We start from the raw sequence: 20,389 nt of genomic DNA, 5'->3' as shown, positions 1-20,389 counted from the left end.
GAGAGATCTGGGATGGTTCAGCCTGGAGAAAAGGAAGCCTGGGGAGACCTCATTGCTCTCTACAGTGATCTGAAAGGAGGTTGTGGCAAGGTGGGGGTTGGCCTCTGCTCCCAGCTAACAGCAACAGGACAAGAGGGGATGGTCAGCTGTGCCAGGGGAGGTTCAGGTCAAATATGAGGAAGAACTTCTCAGAAGGAGTGGTTATGTGTTGGTACAGCAGCCCAGGGAGTGGGGGAGTCCCCGTCCCTGGAGGTGTTCCAGAACCATGGAGATGTGGCACTGAGGGATGTGGTCAATGGGCAAGGTAGGGTTGGGGATCTTGTGGGACTTAGTAACTGATTTTCCAACCTTAACAACTCTGTGATTCTACGAACTCAGTCCCTGACAGTTTGGGGATGCACCATTTTTGTCTCCTATCGGCTCTGCGAGCTGTGGGCTCTGGGCAGGTTCCTAAAAGAGCAGAGGGAACAAGTTAGAGCGGGGCGCCCATTCTCTCTCCCAGTCCCTGGAGCTCTGCCCTGCTCCCCCCATGTGCCCCTTCCCCCATAGCCCAGCATCACCTCAACCACAGCACTCACCTGGGCCCTGTGCTCCCTGTGTGTAGGTCGATGCTCAGGTAGCTCAGTGCCACTGAGGTCAAGCAGAGCAATGTCCATATCCATGTCTGCCAGCCTGGGACCTGTGTCATTCAGGTTCCCCGCACCAACATGACCCTGTTATTGCCACTAAACAAATTTAACTGCTCTTTCCCCTGCTGAAGGGGGCACAGGCAGGGCTGGGCAGCCCCATACTCAGACTTGATCTTGTGCCCGAACCAAAGAGCACAGATGTTCTCATTAGAAAATAATTTCATCACACAGTTCAGCTCCATGTTATCTCAGTGACGAGGGACGTGCAGCGTACACAGGACATGCCTTTATGGTAGGGTAATTCTCAGGAACACGAGGCTGTGAAGTCTGGCACTGCTCTGTGAAGTCCGTAACTCAGCTGCCTGTAAGGAGAGAGCACCTCAGATACATGAGCACATGGCCACACTTGGATGGGTGAGGAAGGGCACAGCCTTGAGGTTGGTACAAGAGATCTGCTCATCCATCAGGATGTACAAAAACCCCAACAGAACAGGACAGGACTGCCACATCACCAACAGAGAAGGCTCCCAAGCCTTGAATTTATAAAAAGAGAAACCAAGGCAGATGAAAATCCATGTACTGTAAAGGATCAAAGTAGGAGAATTGACAGCTTTCTCCCTTTCTCCTGGAGAAGCACATGGAGCAGAGCACTGCTGCACCCAGAGCTGTCAATCAGCCAACACTCAAATGCTGAAAACAGAATAAACATGTGGAACACACAAGAAATGAGCAGTCTGAAAAATAACATGTGCTTAAATATTCAAAAAATAGACTGTAATCTGTACTTTTCTTCTCAAAATTACCAACTGAACTGCTAAGTCTGCTTACATTTTCACGTACACTTGACACATCACTGGGCTGCTCTTTCCACACTGTCATGCCTCCAAGAGAACTAACAGATCACACTGATAGCGTTGGGAAACTCATCAGTTATGAAAGCAGAAAGCAGCCCTGGAAGACAGGCAGATCCTTTAAGTAATATATGGGACAGTGGAAAAATGGAATCACATAAACAAGATGACATTTGCTTTCCATTAACCATTTCTGAGTCTTGGGATTCCAAAGAAAGCATCTGAGATTGAAAACCACAACATATGAACCATTCAGAGAGAGAAAGCAATTCTTCACCTGTGTATTCAGCAATTTCCAAGATGGAATATCCTTATTAATAGATCCAATAAAACATTCTTGCTGGCTAAAGATACTTTCAATCTGGTCCCAACTGCTTCTCCTAAGTTTAGAAAATGCTTCAACAACTTAATTTGAGAAAGAGTGCAGATAAAAATGTAAATGCTTGCAGCCCAAGACCAAGAGCATCAAGCATTAATGATTGCTAAAAGTAAAAATGCTAATTTTAAATTTAATTTCACATATTTCTGTGATATGGTTTATTCATCTCTTTTGGTTTATTTGCACATTTAGGGAGAAAATACAGACATCAATTTATCACAAAAGTGTACTGTGGTCTTTTCCCTCTAATACTGCACTTAACATTCCCAGTTGAAGTGTACCATCAGCCTCCAGTGTTGGGAAGCCTTAATGTCAGATAAATCACATTTAGGAGGTAACAAATACATTTTCCAATACATTCCTTTCCTCTCCAAACATCAAAACAGCTTAAAATACCAAGGAAATGCATATAAAAAATCCTGCAAACAACAGAAGGTATCATCACTCCCTTTCCTGTATCACATAACTAAGGCTTAAAGAGGGTAAACTCCCCACTTTGGATCACCAAATAAAACCATGACAGAAGTGGGTGCACAAGGCAGATGATTTGATTCAAGCTCTTGGATCTTCAGGCCAAAAAGAATCTCAGGATGTGCTTCAAACTTTATTTCTTTTTCCAGTCCACTGTAACAATTACAGAAGAATGGTCTGAAGTATAAAACCAGCGCCGGGTGTAACTCATGACTTTGTGCATATCTACAAAAGATTTCTTACAATCATCAATGCTTTCAATGTTTAATACTTGATCCTAAAATCTTTAATCAGACAAAGCTCAGTACTCAGAAAATCCTCCTCCACACACGACTGGTTTTCGTTCTTAGAAACCAGATTAGGACTTCAGTGTTGACTCATGCATTTATTCCACGGTCAAAGCACATTGCTTATACACAAATACTGGAACAAACACTCAAGAGGAAAATACAGACCTCACTCTTAAATGTCCTTTTGTTTGTGTCACTAAGGGCCTTAGCATTACAGTCCAGAGCCTCAGCTGCTGCAAAACTGGTCCAATCCAGCCGTGCTCAGGGCAATACATTCATGTAGCTGATCATCTGCACCTACCATGCATCTGCAGATTGTCCAACATCCCTGAGAACAGTTATCCAACCTACAGATCCTCTCACTCCATGATGCCATCAGCCTACTTTATGTGTTCCAAAAATACCAGGCAGTTTCTGTATGTTACTCCATGCACAGATCTCTGACAGCAGCCCTATTCCCTAACAGCTCCAAAAGCTGGCTTTGTATTGTAAGTCACATTCTGAAAAGCAGTTGGGCAATTCAGCATCATCTGAAAGCAATTATAAGACTGCTGTGATAATTAAAACATTGCCAGCTGTATATTAGACTACTCAAATATACAGCTGTTACATGGGTAATGTAAAAAATACAAAAGCTTCCCATTTTGTGCCCTGTAATTTGTCTGCTACATTATAAAGTCAGTCACTATCACCCCTGTACAAGACAATATGCTGGAACAACAGTGTTCTCTTCCATGCCTCCTGGTAAACAATGGGTTCCCTCATCACCTCTGAGTAATAGAAACATTTAATACGTTTTACAATGATGTCCAATACAAGCTGAAACTGGTATCAAGTAAAAACAGAAAAAGATTAACCAATTCTCTTCTGCTGAAATTGTTGCTGGCTTTGGTCTAGATGCCTCCTGCTATTGGCCACCTCTGCCTTCAGTTTCCATCGCTGAGTCTCTCTGCTGTTCTTCTGGATCCCCTGGAAGAATGCTGGCGACTGTCTGGAGAAGCGACTCGATCTGCTCCTCTGTCAGTCTTTCCTCGCTTTCTTCTACCATCTGCAGGCCAAAAACAATTCACTGGAGTCATTAAACCCATACTTCTGCCCTCAGCTCCAAACCAAAGGACTAAACTAATTGGGAAATACTATTTTCAATGGATGAAAGACATTGTAGAATGTTTTTGTAATGAGCTCCGACAAAGTGGAACTCTTGGAATTTTCAGAAGAATGAAGAGCTCCATTGTTAACCACGACAACAAGCACTCCATAATGAGACCCTGCTTTCTTCAAAACAACAAAAGCAGCACACTCAACACAACCTTCACTCTCCATTTTCGCCTAAAACCTTTCCCAATCCATGCATCTGTATGTTGTCCCAGGCCTTTGCCCACGTGCAGAGCTGCCTTCCAGACCTCATTTCCAAAGTTCCTGGGCAAACTGCGTGTTCTTTTAAGAAGTGAAACGAGATAACACAAAACTGGTTACCTGAATCTGGGTATTTCATCCAGCACCTAGAAGGAAAGTAATTACACCATAAAAGAAGCCACCTACGCCTGGAGCAGCCGTATGTTATTAGAACTCGTTTTGATTGTGAATTTCCGGAGTATGAAAGCATATAAAAGCCCTGAGCAACACAAAACGTGCTGTCATGAATCACCAATAAAATTCTATATGATTAATTAGGGACCTACTCTCACTGTGGAGCTGCGGGAACTCTTATATGGCTGCTACCAGTCAAAACAACTGCCCTAATTTATAGGCAGCTGCTAAAAGGAAAAGCTTGTCAGAGGATTGCAGGCATAAGCCAAATGAACTCTTCAAACGCAAATGAAACCAATTAGGACTGTGGAGTTTGAGATTTGCTTTTTTTATGCTAAGTCCTTTAGAACGTCCTTTGAAGCGTGGTGATTTATATTAATTATGGTTCCAAGTCAATGTACTTTAATCATTTCTAGCTGCAAATTATCAGCCATTCAGATGCATCTTGCCTTCTACAAACCAGAGTGGTATATTCATTTTACCTTCACCCCTCCTCTCCATGTCCTCTGACATGTCCTATGAGCCCTCTTTGCACAATCAGGTCATCTTTCAGCCATTACTCACAGCCCCTTGATGAGAGGAAAGCAAGCACACTGCAATCCACTCATGTAGCAAAAGGCAGACGAATATCCATTTGCAGATGACTTTCTGGGAGCTGTGCTGATCAAAGGATGAAATCCTCTCTGGAGTGGCTTTCAAATCATGGTTAGCTCAGGAACTGTGGTAGGACCCTGGCCTGAAAAATAGCTTTGGCTCTCATTCCTGTCAGCTGTCATAGTATATATTACAAGTTAAAATATGCAAAGAACATTCCTAGCATTACCCTTCTGTGTAAGCAACTGTTGCAGCTATTGAAGTGGTACCAGATAATGGCCTTCAGGGCTGCTTCTCAGAGGTGATCATGTGGACAGGTTAACTGGAATACCTTGGAGCATCAACATTACACAATGAAATCTGTTACAGTGCATAAATACAGGCTTTGTTGCCAATGCTGCTGACACAGCCATTACTCCCCAGATGATCTATGCTGCTCAGTTTTGTAGAGGGCTGTGAGACTGCTTTCTGGACAGGATTATTAGTGTAGTGTTATTAATGACAGCTTTGAAGGTGACAGCACCACAGCAGCAGGAACTGAAGAAACCTAACAAAGAAAAAGCTCACATCACAGAATCATTAAAGTTGGGAAGACCCCTAAGATCCCCAACCCCAACCCACCCCCACCATACCATCAACGAGGCCCCTCAGTGCCATATCTCCACAGTTCTTGAAAATCTCCATGGACATCTTTGAGACAGGTAAAATTGCCTAAGGCTGATTTATCTCTCAGGGCCAATGTCTCCTGCACTTGTTATTGCTTCCAGATTTTCAGAAAGCTGGCACCTCGCATGGGTTAGATCTGATTTATTGGGTCATTTGAAGTCTGCCCCTCTTCCCTATTTAAGTTTTATCCTTCCCTGGGTTATCTCCATTCCCTTTCTTCTCCATACACTTCTTACAGAATCAGAGAATCATCAAATCACTTCAGTTGGAAGGGATTCTTAAAGGCTATCTGGTCCCACTCCCTGCAATGCACACAGACACCCACAGCCCCATCACTGCTCACAGCCCCTCCAGCCTGACCACGAGTGTCTCCAAAGGTGAGGCATCCACCACCTCTCCAGGCAGACATTTCCTGAACCTCTAGGTACTTAACAACTCAAGTTAAACACAAGGCCCTGATCAGAACCTTAACAGATAACAGTGATGTCCAGATCAGCAACAACCCTTCTCAACTTTTGCACTGATGACAAATTGTACTTACAAGTCTGATCACTGTTTCCTACATGCCTCTGAGTGCTGAAGAGTAATGCCCCAACTCTCACTATGAACACTCATGTCAATGTCATTTGAACTGGTTGAACACAAGACTGCAGGACTCAGATGCTGCTCAGGACACTGACTGATGAACTCTGGTGGCTGCTCTGGCAGCTTAAGAAATCACACCCTTGCAGAAAGCTGATAGAAAAAATTAGCCTCCCATGTTTCAAATGCATTGGTGGTGTAACTGATGTCTCAGATTGAGCTGCTCAGAAAAACTCCTTCAAAATAAGATGCTGGATCCAAGAGGTGATGCATCTCCAAATTCCCTTCTGTTGACAGATCTGTAGTGTCTGTCAGAGGGAAGAGGTAATTCCTTCAGTTGCTGCAGCGAATTCACTGTGGGCTCATCTCTCAATGCCTGAGGTCCGTGCATCCTTACTGCCAGCTCTTACACCAGGAACGACTGATAAAGGTCTGTGTTTTGGCAGGATGGACACAGTGCTGTATTTCAGCGCTATTTGGCTGTGATGCTTTTCAAAAGTACAAAGGATCAAAAGCACCAGCTATAAAAATCAATTCTTCCAGAGAAACAGCATGAGAGTTAGGAAAACACAAGCAGTAAGGAAGCAGCAAAGCAGCAAGCCAAAGAGAAAAACTCAAAAATCAAGCACAGAGAGTGTGCAGACAAAGAGACAAATGAAACTGCTCTAAAGGAAAACATCAAAACAAGAAATCACAAGGGAAGCAGAAGGTGATTCAGATTCAACAGATGTTTGCAGCGTTCATTGATTTGCAACTATAATACCTTTGCTATGGAAAGGACGAGGAAATAAGGTTATGGTACTTAGAAAACATGCAAAAGGGAGAACAAAAGAGGAGAAAAAAGGAACAACTGTACTCAACATCTGACTTTTCAGCAAGAATTTTACCAATGCAGGAAAAAAATATGTATGAAAAAGCCCTGCTAACCTCTAGCTTGCAATTGCCTGAAAATGCTCAAGCAACAGATTCAGACTGTAAGCAGTCAGGAATGCAAAGTTTATACTAGGGAAAACAAAAATGCAAATGTTTTTAGTCAGTGGGTGATGTAAGATGTTTATGTTGGCAGTGCCACACAAGGCACATGGAAATGGTGCCACGTGCAAACGGTGGAGCATCATCCCCAAAGCTCTGAATTCAAATCCACTGGAACACTGGATTTTTGATATTCAGGCAACTAACAGCATTGGACAATGTTACAGTGCCACAGTTTATAGATAAAAGCATCCTCACGTGCAGCAAGACAAGCATGTCCCTTCCAGAGGGCTGAGAACAAGCTTTTCTTGACATGAACACAAGAGAAAGGCAGTTGGCCACATTATCTGTGCTGCTTCTTGTAATAAATAAATCCCATGTCATCACTCCTTCAGCATTCAAGTTTATGCTACTCCAAAATAACTAAAAATAATAGGCTGTTTGAGCAAATATTATAGCCTACCAACCCTAACTGTAAATACATACAGTATGAATTTTCTATGAAATGCAACTATGTGGGTAAGTTCAACTCAGGCTTCAATAGTAACTTCAGTGTCAGTAACAGCTCATTCCCATTGCAATCTCATCATGCTGTAAACAATTTTCATTTTCCCTCAGCTAATGCTCCAACCAATGTGATGTGTAAGACCAAAGAAGGGAACAAGGACATGGCAGAACTTTATGTGGTAATTGGTACAAAATGCTTACTGATTAAATAAATGGAAGCACGTTCACCCTGCAGTAGTGGGTACTTTTCAACCCTCAGCACCCACATTTCTTACTTTATTATTAAAAATGGGTCAGAATTAAGGAATATATACAAATTCCTGGTAAATCAGCTGAAGCTGCTGTACTGCTCAGCTCCGAGAGAGCTGCTATCTTTACTTAGAAGCCTATTGATCAGTACTTCACCTGCTCAAAGCACGTCAGTAAGCCACAGCTATCAGATTGGTTTCAAGTGCCTGAGAGGCCCAACAAGACATACAAGGGCTTGAAGCTCAACTGCTCGAATTAGGCAAATATTTACTAAATGGAAAGCACATCCAAAAGAGAGCAACCACCCATGCTTCATCTTCTACCCACCCGAGCATCCGTGAGCTGTCAGTATCCAACTCTACCAAACTCTATTCCCATGCACTGGGTTTTCTGAGAGCCCATCACAGCATCTCTCCTTACCCACCCATTCCATTCTTTCTCTCCACATACATCTGCGTGCACAGATTTTCTATGCAGCAAAACGAAACACGCACTGCTCATCATCCATCACTCGACTCTTGTTACAACAGAATGGAAAGACAAATCATTCATCAGCTGCAGAATTAAGCTGTGGCAGATGCCTCTCTCAGCAATGTAACCACTACTGGGAACCAGAGCTGTATTCATTAAACAAACGCATATGTGGGATATTTTACTACCATGCAGCCCTTCCCAGCTGCACAATTTCATAGTAGTTTTCTTTTTTTTTTTTTTTTAAATCCAGTACTACGTATAATTTCTCAGAGGCACAAAACAACCTCAGTTTCCAAATCAGCAGACTAACAGAATTAAATGAAGGGTTCAGTCCCGTCGCAACGTGCTGATAAATCCTCGTGGCAAAAAGTGAATTGCAGAAGGTTTTATAGAAACCAGAAAACAACCCCTAACCTATCAAGGTAATTTCAGAGACCAGTGATGGCTTTGCTATTCAGAACATAAAGATGAGAATGAAAATCTGGGTGCTCACAGCGACACGTGCACGCATGAGCATACTGTAAGTACACAGATGTATACATACTTGTACAGACTTATTTATTACTCATCAAACACTTTAGGGATGTGCTATCACTGACTACAGTCGTACCTCATCTTCTCTGCTAACCAAAGTAGTGTCAATGTAAAAGAGACTCCATGCTCACTGTGCTTATTTGAAGCTTTCAAAGTCAAGTCTCCTTCCTTTATCCTCCTGGGGTAAGGCAATATGCTGCAAATATTGGAGAATGAGTAGAGGCACACAACAGAGGATTCTAAGAAAGTTCTGGAAGAACAGAGAAACTCCCAAGATAAGTAATGTTTGATAGGTAACAAAACTCAGCAGTGCTCAACAGAACAGCCTTTGGGTTAAAAGCTATTGTTTATTTGAATAATAAGCGAAGAATTCTATTAAAAAACCCACAAATCAATAAACTATAATGAAAAAGGAAATAGGAATCCAATCACTTGCAAAGCTAACAAGCACATAATTCACCTCCAGTATAGAAGGTATGATTTTATGAGAAAGTGGCTGCTATTTTCTCCCTTAGCAATAATTCCAAGCAGTGCAGCACCAACACAGTAACAGAAAAAAGAACATAAAAAAGAAGTAAAAGAGTGAATGATTGAACTAATGTTCCTCAGAGATAATTGACCAACTATGCAAAGTGGGAAGCAAAAGATACTGTTGAGAAGATGAAACATCTCAATTCTCTAACATCTTCCATTTTCCAGCAGAGTACATTGCATTATTATTTCCTGTTAAATAATAAAAGACAATCTTGTGTGCTCTATGTAAACCAGTCTGACATCAAGGGGTACAAACCTCTCCCAGATGGAAAACTTGTTTTAAAAAGCACAGAATTGAAGTCCATTTTTCCATTGAGAGAGAAGAACGTGGAGCAATTTGGTCATTAGAAGATGCTTAATCTACAAACCCGTTAAGTGTCACGGTTAGATCAACACTACCAGCTTTTCTTCTCCTCTGTGAATCACTCAGCCAGCAACAACACATGTTATAGATTAAAGCAGGAGGTCAAGATAGCTGTGATGTGTACAGTGTTTTACCCAGTGGGATACGAATTAGAATTTCATGCTCCTTTTCTTGCTATTGTTGTTTGGAAATAAATCCTGGCACACAGGCCAGAAGAGGCAAATAGGAACAATACAGCAATTTATATAAAAAGAATTATGAAAGAACTCGACAGCAAAACATCTTAACAAATTTTCTTGTTAACATAACTATCCTCTCCCATCAGCTGTTAGAAGCACGTCGGGTAAATCTGACTCCATCCCATGGACAGGCAGCCACGAACATAAGTTTGAGGCAGCAAAATTACCTGGGCAATGCAGTGACAGAGATATGGCTTATTTGGTATTTGAAAACAGGCTTTAAAAAAAAAAAATAATTAGTAGATTTGCCTCCACTGTATGAAATGATCAGAAATTTCTGGTTTTAAATCCAGTGAGGGACTCCAAGCTTTTGAGTGACAGGCTGGTTCAATGAGAAGAGAACCAATGTTACACCTAGCATTCACTGCTCTGTATGCTGTCTCATCCATCAATTGCAGTGGATCGATTTGCCAACATGAAATCCATGCCTGGGCAATCTTCTCCCTGCTGACATCACAGAACAGTGCTGGTAAGCCTCCACAGCTCAGTGTTACTGCATACTCAAAGATGCTCTGAGTACAGAGGTTTTCTATGTTCAAAGACATTGCATTGCCACAATTTCTTTCTCCTGTCCTCACCAGATGACAAATGATTCATTGCAGCAATCCGAAGTCACAATCATTTCCTTGCTATGGCTGCTAGGCTCAGTGCCTTGCCAACAAAATGGTCTGCAGCTTCCTAGCAGTTACTCTGTGCTCAAAACATTCTGATGGGCTTTGATGAAAGAGTTATGTACTGCAATTTGGGGGATAATTTAACATAGTGTTAACCAGTCAATCTAGTCTACTGTAATACTATTTTTTAGAGAAACCTGCACTGGAAATTACAGGGGTACAGTAATGTAACAGAAGTAACTGCTTTTCCAATACCTCCATGCCTTTACAAACTCGGATCAGTGCCCAAATGCACCAACACTACAGTTTCCACAAGTTACTTTTGATCATCTGAGAGTGGTTACACATCAATAACGAACTCAAACTGAACTCCAATCTCTTCTCTGTATTCTGTAAGTTTTAGCAATGAGCTTTGCCTCTCTTTAGATATTTCCTCTACTGTAAAGCTCCACTGTTTGTATCTGCCTCCTGGTCTTCAACCATGACAACAGCAACACTATGTCCTATATCTCACTGATAGGTAGGAATTGTGAACTGAAGGCAGGAGGAAAAAGAGACAAAAATGTTACCTGAAAGCCACTAAAAGATTACTGCATTTCAGGAAGGCAAAAAAAAAAGACAGGATACTGCCTAGACAGCCATAAAATGGATCCATGCCTAAAGCACACGAAGTGAACAGAGCTACAAGAAAGGCTCAGCACTGCTTACAAACAACTTCCTAGGCACAACTCAGGAAGGTCTGACACTCTTGGCTGGGTTGATGACAAGACTGACACTGATCTCTTCAATAACAGAAGGCAGAACGAATTCCTTACTGGAAGCACTGTGGAATGAGACGCCCTCAGCACGGCAGTGTCTGCTCCATGGTACAAAAGAAACACAGCCCTACTGGTGTATCTTTAAACCTTCCCTTTTTTTCCAGCAAAATGCAATCCTGTTATCACATAATTGGTTTCAGGATATGATTATAAGCAGATGTTCTGGATGTAAGAGATCTTTATTAAAATATCTTTATTATAACAATTTCTTTATGATGAGATTTTGTATCCCCCAAAGAGAAACTTCAGAGAACACAGTCCATCTATTTCCACTTAGCAGCAATCCTTCTTTACAACTGAATCATGCTTAACAGACTGATGATAGCTACTTTCCATTCGAAGGTTGTCTCATACCCATTTCTCATTCTGCACAGCTGCTCAGATACCATATCCATCATTGCTCCTTCCTTTTAGTGTGCTTGGTTTTAGCCTAAGATAAAACCCTGTCATAAAAACAATCGTGTCATGACAGTTGTCAAGAAGCAAAGTCCCTGATTACAGAGCAGCAGCAAAGACTTGGGTAAATACAGTCTTATAGCACTGTAATCAACTGTTAATGATTCTGTTGGGCATTTTCAATATGTGACACTGAAGCAAACATAGGGGTGGAGAATCTGTCCAAGAGAAAGATGGTGAGTCTCTATGGGAAGACTGCAAGAGGAAGCAGAGGGGATTAGGAACCATGAATGTAAAGAAGCATATAAAGGGATGTATTCAATCACCGACCATGAGAAAGTAATTACTCAACTGATCTTCAAGGTTAAAGCTGCTTTCATTTAAGCTCTGAACAGTCAGGAGCATTGTTACTTACCAGCTGTATTTCAACTGCTGTCACAGGCCTGTGGTTCAGCAACTGCAGCTTTTCAGCCCTGCGTGCAAACAAAGTGTCAAACAATCCGTGTTACCATACAATTTGAGGATCCCCCAAATCGACTGTTAAAATACAAACACATTCCTGATAATTTAAGGATGAAAAGCCACCGCCAAGGGTAATTGTGACAGAGTTTGTGGTGTGGTTTCATACCTTAATTGCCATGAAAATTCAGGCATTTTAAGTACAGTCATTCCTTGTGTGTCTAGACACATTGTTGTTGCCACCTACGACTAATTTAGCAAGGCAGAAGCCCCTAGATCACATACTTGCCAGTACAATCTTTAATAAACACACAGTTACTTCTCTGTTAATTGCTGCACAACAATGCTGAACAACTTGTCAAAGATCACAGCAGCTTTCGCTGTAACAAATGACCACAAGCACTATTATCATACCTAAGAAGTCACAGCCCAGCAGTCAAATGGCAGTAATTTATTTATTCCTTTAGCACGATGAAATTGCAAAGGTGAAAAAAAAACAACAACTTGTAACTACATGTACTGTCTGCAATCCACAAAGCTCAGGCCAGTGCACTTTTTCTATTACAATGGGCAAATGCCAATACTTCTGCACTTATGCCTTTGGACAGAAGCATAGGGAAAAAAAAAAAAGTCAGTAAGAAATCATCAGTTTGATGTTGATATTTAAACACAAAATGTTGTAATATTGAGGGAGAAAGCTGAGCACCACTGAAACCAGCAGCAGAATTCCTGGTACCATCCAGAACCATGATTATGTTCATCCAGCCTCACTATTTTCTGGCTTCTTTTTGGCCAAACAGCCATTAGCTCTGCTTCTGCATCAAGGAATCTCATGGATATCATCTGAAACACCCTGGTCATTAAAAAACAGGTACAAGGAGAACGTGCCATTGGCATTTAAAAATCTTTTTTTTTTTTTTTTTTGGGGGGGGGGAAGGATGAAGATGTGAACAAACAAGTATTTGCATGCAATTCAAACCACAACATTTGAGCAACAGCTCCAAATTGCTCACTTTACACCCTACTGAAATAGAAATCATCCCAACAGCAAAGTCAAAAAACCAACTGACTTATGCCAGCACTGCATATTTCATTCATTTCAGAAGCTTAATACATTAACATTGATCACAGAATAGCAGCCCGGACAACAACCTGAGCTGGGTTTTGTGTTTTAGAGAAGAAAAACACGATATAGCATTGCTTAAGATACAACAGATGGTTAAAAGGATACATGAAACAGTACCAAAGGCACTTAATGATAAAAATACACAGCTACAGCACATTGATACAAGAAGTAAAGAGACCTGAACAAGTACATTTTTGAAATAATCATTACTGATTATTACTCAGCTGCTAGGAGGGAATATACCCTATGTTTACAAAGTACTTCTTTATCACACACGTTTGTGTTAAAGAGAGGAGGTGCAGTTCACACAAACTGCAATTGTGAAGAGCTAAAACCCCAAATTTACCATCATTCAAAGGGCATGCTTAATGCGTGCTTACAGGGATTCTGAAGAGTTTCCCTGTGATTTATTGAACCTGTGGGTGGTTTTGAAAGGAAACCTTGCAGCTCTCAGGAGAACACAGAGGCTGTAATCCCCAGCCCAGGCCTTTATGAGCAGCAGGTCAGTGCCTACGTGTCTGGAGACACTTCAGAGACTGCCTGACTGCACACAGCCTCTGACACCAGCTGCCTCTGAAACACAACACCAGCTAACAGCTTCTCACATTGTAAGAACCTGGATAATGTACCATTCACACAAGTGCACCAGGAAACCTTCCCAGACCGTGGTGTTCACACTCATCAGGACAATTCTCTGACAGTGACATTGCTCTGGTGACTGCACTGAACACAGAGCTCCCAAAGGCCACCAGCTGATTCCCAAAAAGAACAAGGCCTTTCGTGTATCCATCCAACTGAGTGATTCTACCAGCCCTATTTCACCCAACTGGCCAGAACATAAGTGCCATGGTGGTGGGAGTGCCATTTCTAAGAAAAAGCACTTGCTAAATTAGTTGCCTGGATCCACTTGTGTGTCATCTACAACATCATAAAGGCCACTGAGCCCATTTTACAGACCGAGAGGTTACAACGGTAAGCACTTTATAAGAGGTGGGTTTTGTCAGTGTAAGAATGTGAAGATATTCGGCATGGGAGGAGAAAAAAGAAGGTCCTTAAGACTGTACATGGCAGCAGACATCACTGTATTCTTTGAAGATGCCATTAAATAATGGAGAAAAGGACCGTGTGGGCATGGACCCCAGCCAGGCCTGCTCCTTCTCTCTGGGACTTTGCACTGCTCTGAAAGACATCTGTTCTTCCATTCAGGAACCAAAAGGCACATCCCATCCAAGCAGCTGAAACTTAAGACAGTAGGGAGAAGGTCCTTTGTGTCAGCTCTGTTATAAGTCAGTGTGTCAAGGGCGATCCCTACTGCAGCAACTGCATTCTCTCTTCCCTTCTGCAGAATAACTGTTTACGTTTTCTTCCTTCTTCTGTTAACAAACCTGTTGGCAGTGCAGGATTTAGTCTGAAAGTCTGAAGGCTGTGGTTATACAGACAACACAGAGGGAAAAGAATTAGCTTGGTGACCCCAAACTATCAGTTTGCTTTGGTTTTGGAGAGTCAAGGGTGAAAGCCAAATATGCTTCCATTGGTAGGAAGCAGTGAGCAAGCTGCCTTTGTTTCCCCTTCCTAATCACTTGTATCTATTTACTTAGCAGCTCTGTGTTTACAACAAGAGACTACTCTGTGTTGGCTGCCTTAGTGTCAAAACCAAAATATTAATAGCTGCTGCAATTTACTGCTGTCAAAGGCAATGAAAGGAAGAAATAAAACCTTAACACAGATGGGAGACAACAACTGAAAACCCTTAAAATTTATAACAGATCATTTCAGGAATCAGTAAGAGGGAAAAAAAAAAAAACAAAAAACCTACCCATGTCAAATTGTAACAAAAGACATCACCTCCCATAAAAGCAGAAGTCCTAACAAAACCGGGTAAAGAATATTAATAACATCTTCAGCACACAAACCTGTCTCGTTCACCTGAATAAATGCATGAAAGATTTACTGCTTTTTCCTCAAGAGCCAGGAAACTGCTTGGTTCAGTGCCTGCAGCACTCGATGGAGACACAGAAGCTGGTGTTCTGCTCCTGGCCTGCCATGTTATTTGCTTTCCAGGACCTGGCCAAGCACACATCTGTGCCTCAGACTTTTGCTGACAAAATGTCAGAACCAAAGAATCAGGATCAAATAACTGAAGTCACAAAGTGTCCGTGCTAAGAAATGCAAACCTCCCTTATCCAGAGGTATTTTACAACAGGTAGAGCTCCATCTTGTTTATTACAGTGAGATTACTGGCAGAGCAGGCAACAGCGGAAACGAATTAAAAGCAATTATACAACATGACTGAAACAATCAATTAGTGAAACTGCTCTTGTTTCCTGAAGACAAGAAATGCAGCAGAGAGTAAAAGGTCACGTCTCAAAGGTTTGCGTGCTTGTAAGCCATTAACATTATTATAAATTATTAGGAAATAGGCAGAAGTTACATGGACAGGACAAACTGATCTCAACAGCATTACTTCAGCAAAGACTGCATGGTTCAGAACATTCCCAGTTTTCAAAACATATCCAGAAGAATGAGAGCTGATTTGCAAGTAAGTAATTAAATTTTTATCTGAAAAACTTCATGCCTGTTTTGGATCTGCAAAACTCCCCACTGGAAAAATGACTCAGAACATCAAAAAGGAATTAGCAGCAGGGTGCACAGAACCAAAAGCGACATAAATGACATCTTGCTTCTAAAGCTGCTTGAGTAAGGTTGCAGGGTTTTAGAAACCATAAACACTAACTAATGCTGAAAAGTAACAACCTTTAGGCATATTAACACTATATGATAATGATTTAAGCAATGCATTTGCTTTATTTATAGAGAGCCTGAACGTGGTGACACAGAAATGACCATCTGGAAATCGGTACCCAGCCAGAGAGCTGCTGATCAATCCAAACATCATTCTGATAAGGGTGATTTAAATGAAGATGGACATTATTTTATTTTGGCAAAAGATTTTTAAGGTGACAAAGGAATAGCTGACTGCAAATGAAGTCATAAGAACAAGCACACTGATATTAGTGTGGTACACCAGCTACCAGCATAGGTAGATGTTTTTGTGCCACTCTGCAATGAAGAACAATAACATCTTCTATTTTTCGTTCAGTAAATATCCATCTGCTAAGATTACTTAAGAAACACCAAGCACACGTGTACAGGACATCAACAGTGACTTCTGCTTCCTTGGGAGGTCCGTGGCAGCAGCACAGAAATTTGCTCCAAGCACACATGTAATCTGAGCTCACCTTTGGGGATCCTTCTGAAGCTCTGCTCCTAATCCTTCTTCTTGTGTGCACTTTCTGATCTTCTCACACAATAAACACACTGAGAAGGGTACCCTCAGTGTACTCTTACAGCAAACACACAAAACACCTCTGTTTCTCCACAAGACTGCAATCCCCAGCCCCTGCCATTAGCAGCAAGCAGCATATTGCTCCATGCAATGCTAGCTGAAGCTCAGTACCCACTGCACTGATTTTGCTTGATGCTGATATCAAAAACTGACCTCTTGCACCACTCATTTCTTGATAGCAAGTACATAAACCAGAACCTGGATACTCAGAGATCCATCAGAGATAAGGTCCAAGGAAGTCAAATGCTGCAAGCTTGCACATGCATCAGCGTCAGTGCTGAATGCAGCATTTTGCATGAGCAATTTAGCTCATGCTTCATTACATCTAAAAAATGCAAGGAACTTTTTCCAATGCAGATGAATCTACCTTCTTTGTACAGCAACCATATTTACACTCATGCTCATTAAATAGAAAGGAGAACTGTTTCATTCATCTAAACAGAAGGTGAGAAGTATTTCCAGCACAATTTCCCACGAAAGGTGTGCCTTTGTATCTCCTCTGAACTGCCTGGATTTTACTAACTCTGTTTGGAATATGAAAGCTATTTGTTCATGAGAAGGAATACATACAGAAGATGAGTGACAGCTGAAAGGAGTTTGGTAATCAACATCAGAGTTAATCACCTGCTTGCAGCCTCCTATGGGACCTGCATAGGGAGAAATCTCCAAATGGCAGTTATTGCATGAGGCTGAGCACTGCCTCCCCACCTCCACCTACTGAACTCCCAGACTGTACCTAAATGCACATATATCTTGGCTTTCTAGGAAGAAAAAGTAAGTTACTAGTAAGATCTAAAGGCATGGTTAAGAAGAGAACAGCATTTGTGCCAAGATGCAGCAGACAGAGCTAAAAAAAGCCCTAAAACATCTGCGACCGCAAAGCCAGATTTATCCTCAGGAATGTGTGTATTTCAGTTGCTGGGAAAATTATAAAATAACAGCAGTATACATTAGCAGTGTGCCTTGTTACTAACTGAAAACATCAGATCTGAAAGGCAGATCCTACCTCATGTCAACCAAGACAACTCCTGTCTGAAGCAGGAGGACAGGATTTGGTTTTTGGATGAGCAGCCCTGAGCTGTCTGTGCACTCACAGCCCCAATCTGTGCATGCTCAGCACAAACCTACCAGGTTGTATTCTCCATGTGGGTCTTTGGTGCTGGCACACACGTCCAGGATGAACTCCATGGGTTGACAACTGCACCAGAATACAAAAAAAAAAAAAAGCTACAGAGCAAAGGATTAATTGCAAGTACATCAATTCAGTGGGAAACAGCAGTCCTCTTTATGGTGTTGTTAAACTAACACCATCCTCCTGCCCTCAGTGCTGATTATTCACTTTGAAAGCTTTAGAGGAGAAAAAAATTACAGAGGAAATCATTCAGTCTTAAGTATTGTAGAGGTTTATCTTCGTTGTAGTTTTTGGCAGCAGTGGGGGAAAATACTTTCTAAAAGCACTACTGACTTTCAGCACAGTAATTCCTTGAATGTGTTGACTTCCAAGTCAAAAAGAGCAAGTCTATGTCCTGTTTTTATAATATATATAATATCAGTGATTGGAAAATTGATTATTCCTAATTTTGATCCAAGACAGGTTATCAGGAACAGAAAGAAGTACCAGGAGAGCCAGTTTTCATTTAATCACAAATACAGAGCACAGCTTAATAAATGTTCTTTTCATGCAGTGCCATTCACACCACCTTAAAAACTATTCCAGAGACTAAAACTGGAAAATTAGCTGCTTTATTTCCAAGTACAACACGACTTACTGTACTGCAGCATTAGCCAAAGCTTGAGGCCTCATCAAGGTAAAAATAAAACTCACTATGATGTCAGTTCTGAGTTTTTTCATTATAAAAAAGAAATCCCTCAGTTCTACAGTTGCAATTTTTTTTTTTTTTTTAAACCAAAATAACTGATGACAAGGAAAAAGCCTGTGCTGTGCCATACTTTGCTGATTACATCAGTAAAACACGTTTAGTTGTCCTGGAAATTGCTCCTTTTAGCAAGGCAGCTATCTGAAATTACTCTGAAAGGTGTAAATGGTTTTTACAGGCCTTTATATATAATACATGTATTTAATTGAAAAATTGCCTCTTTTTTTTCCTCCTGTGTGTGCCATTGTCAAGAGAATGCATCACAAAGTAGAGGAGCATCAGCAGAAAAGCAGTGTTGGCCTGAGATGTTGGTAATCTCAGTAGCAAATATCAGCAACAACAGAAAGAAAAGGCTTTGGGGGATGATCTTACAGAAAGTGCACAATTTGCCAGCACAACACTATCAGCTCTGTAACAGCAGCCAGAACTTCTATCTTGGGACACCACAAGCAGCCTGACCAGCACTGAGTTCTGTACTGTAACCTGCAGGAGGAAGGCAGGAAAAAGAGAAAATCTGCTTAATTAAAAGATTCATGATTTAAATGAATGTGCCTCAATCCACAGATCGTTTCTTCTCCGGATAGAGTCTGCCCTTTCTCCACCACCCAGACATTCTCAGATACTCTAGCACAACCTAGTGCTTGAGAGCAGCAATAGCTGGGCAGGGAAAGTCTCATTGCCCTACACACCTCCATCGTGTCTTTAGACACAGCTGCAAATCCTCCTTGTCATAAATGCCTTGTCATAAATCAACAACTCTCCAAGTCCTCACGTTAGAAAAGAAGTCGCAGAGCCTAATTAACAGCCTATTTCCAAACCAGCCACATCTATTTCTCTCACAAAGAGAAAACAAAACGCTGCTGTCCCCTTAGCCAGGGGCACAGACTAGGAACTAAGATATCTTACATCAGCTGCTTCAGATTACACCCACAAAAATACGGTGTGAGCATCTAAGAGGTTAAGGGAGAGACATCTCTTTGAATGCCTTATCCAGAAAGGAAGTAGCAACAACAGACTCCGGAGTTCATTACTTTCAGTGGGAGGAAAAGTCATTTACAGTGAAATGATGGAAGCAAACACTGCGGATTCTTTCATCTCCAAGGGGAAGAAAGCTCTCCATCAGCTGACTGGAAAGAAACCTCAAGTGAAGCCTTTCATACAAATAACACCTCCATTCCACGGAATGGAATTGATTAAAGCCTTTAGTTTTTCATTTAACAACTGAGCAGTGTTGAAATGGTCTTGGATATGGACCAAAGGGAAGCTCAGTATTTCCTTGGAGACATTAATACTTTGGAGCATTCAACATATAGTGCATTATATAGCAATTGCATAACATATGCCTTCTGTGTTTGGTAAGAAGCAGTGCCAGATGTGCTCTGACAGTTCTAGCTTCAAGTGCTTGAATGGAAAAGATTAGAAGAAACCAGAAGTGCCAAGACCACACTAAACAATTCTGTTTCTTATTTTGTAAAGTACGTGGCAATCACAGTGCTGGCAACTTCTCTGCCAGAGGACAGATATTAACTGAAAGTAAAATTATAAAGGATGCTCAAGAAACTGAAGTATCCCAGTCCAATCTGAGTTCTGATAAGTGATGAACGCTGTAAATTTGTAACCTACACTAGTGGTTTGCTCTTTGCTCTCCCCTTTTTCCACTTCTCAGAAAGGAATTACTGGGAGCAATTCTTTTGCTCGTCTTACAGAATCTGATTCAGAGAAAAAAGTCAGAGAAAATGATACCTAAAACCAAAAGGCACCTCCTGCCAGCCATGAAAAGAAAAAAAAAGTCAAAAACTCATTTATAGCTTCTAACAACTCTGACCTTTGCAGCAGGCTTAGGAAGGCAAGTATTTCAGTAGATCTGCAGAACAGTGGGGCCCTATGG

At 41.4% G+C, this 20,389-nt stretch overlaps 1 protein-coding gene across 5 annotated transcripts in view; it reads right to left on the bottom strand.

Moving 5' to 3' along the window:
* The window catches only part of CRCP (CGRP receptor component), a 43,110-nt gene that overhangs the window by 4,503 nt on the left and 18,218 nt on the right, over positions 1–20,389 (bottom strand). For 3 of the 5 annotated variants that reach the window (XM_031591762.2, XM_031591760.2, XM_090122684.1), the window contains 4 exons: positions 12,109–12,166; positions 1,458–3,668; positions 579–991; positions 349–450 (listed from right to left, as the gene is read on the bottom strand). In XM_031591762.2, coding sequence (XP_031447622.2) covers positions 3,528–3,668; positions 12,109–12,166 — 199 coding nt within the window. In that variant the 3' untranslated portion in view covers positions 349–450; positions 579–991; positions 1,458–3,527. Of the gene's footprint in view, positions 1–348; positions 451–578; positions 992–1,457; positions 3,669–12,108; positions 17,823–18,873; positions 18,985–20,389 lie in introns of those variants that run through there. The other 2 variants (XM_090122683.1, XM_090122682.1) reach the window with 2 other exon arrangements.

The sequence above is a fragment of the Phasianus colchicus genome, chromosome 21 (assembly GCF_987193195.1).
Source record: "Phasianus colchicus chromosome 21, bPhaCol1.hap1.1, whole genome shotgun sequence".
Classification (NCBI taxonomy): Eukaryota; Metazoa; Chordata; class Aves; order Galliformes; family Phasianidae; genus Phasianus; species Phasianus colchicus.
This window is presented reverse-complemented; position numbering and strand designations above follow the sequence as displayed.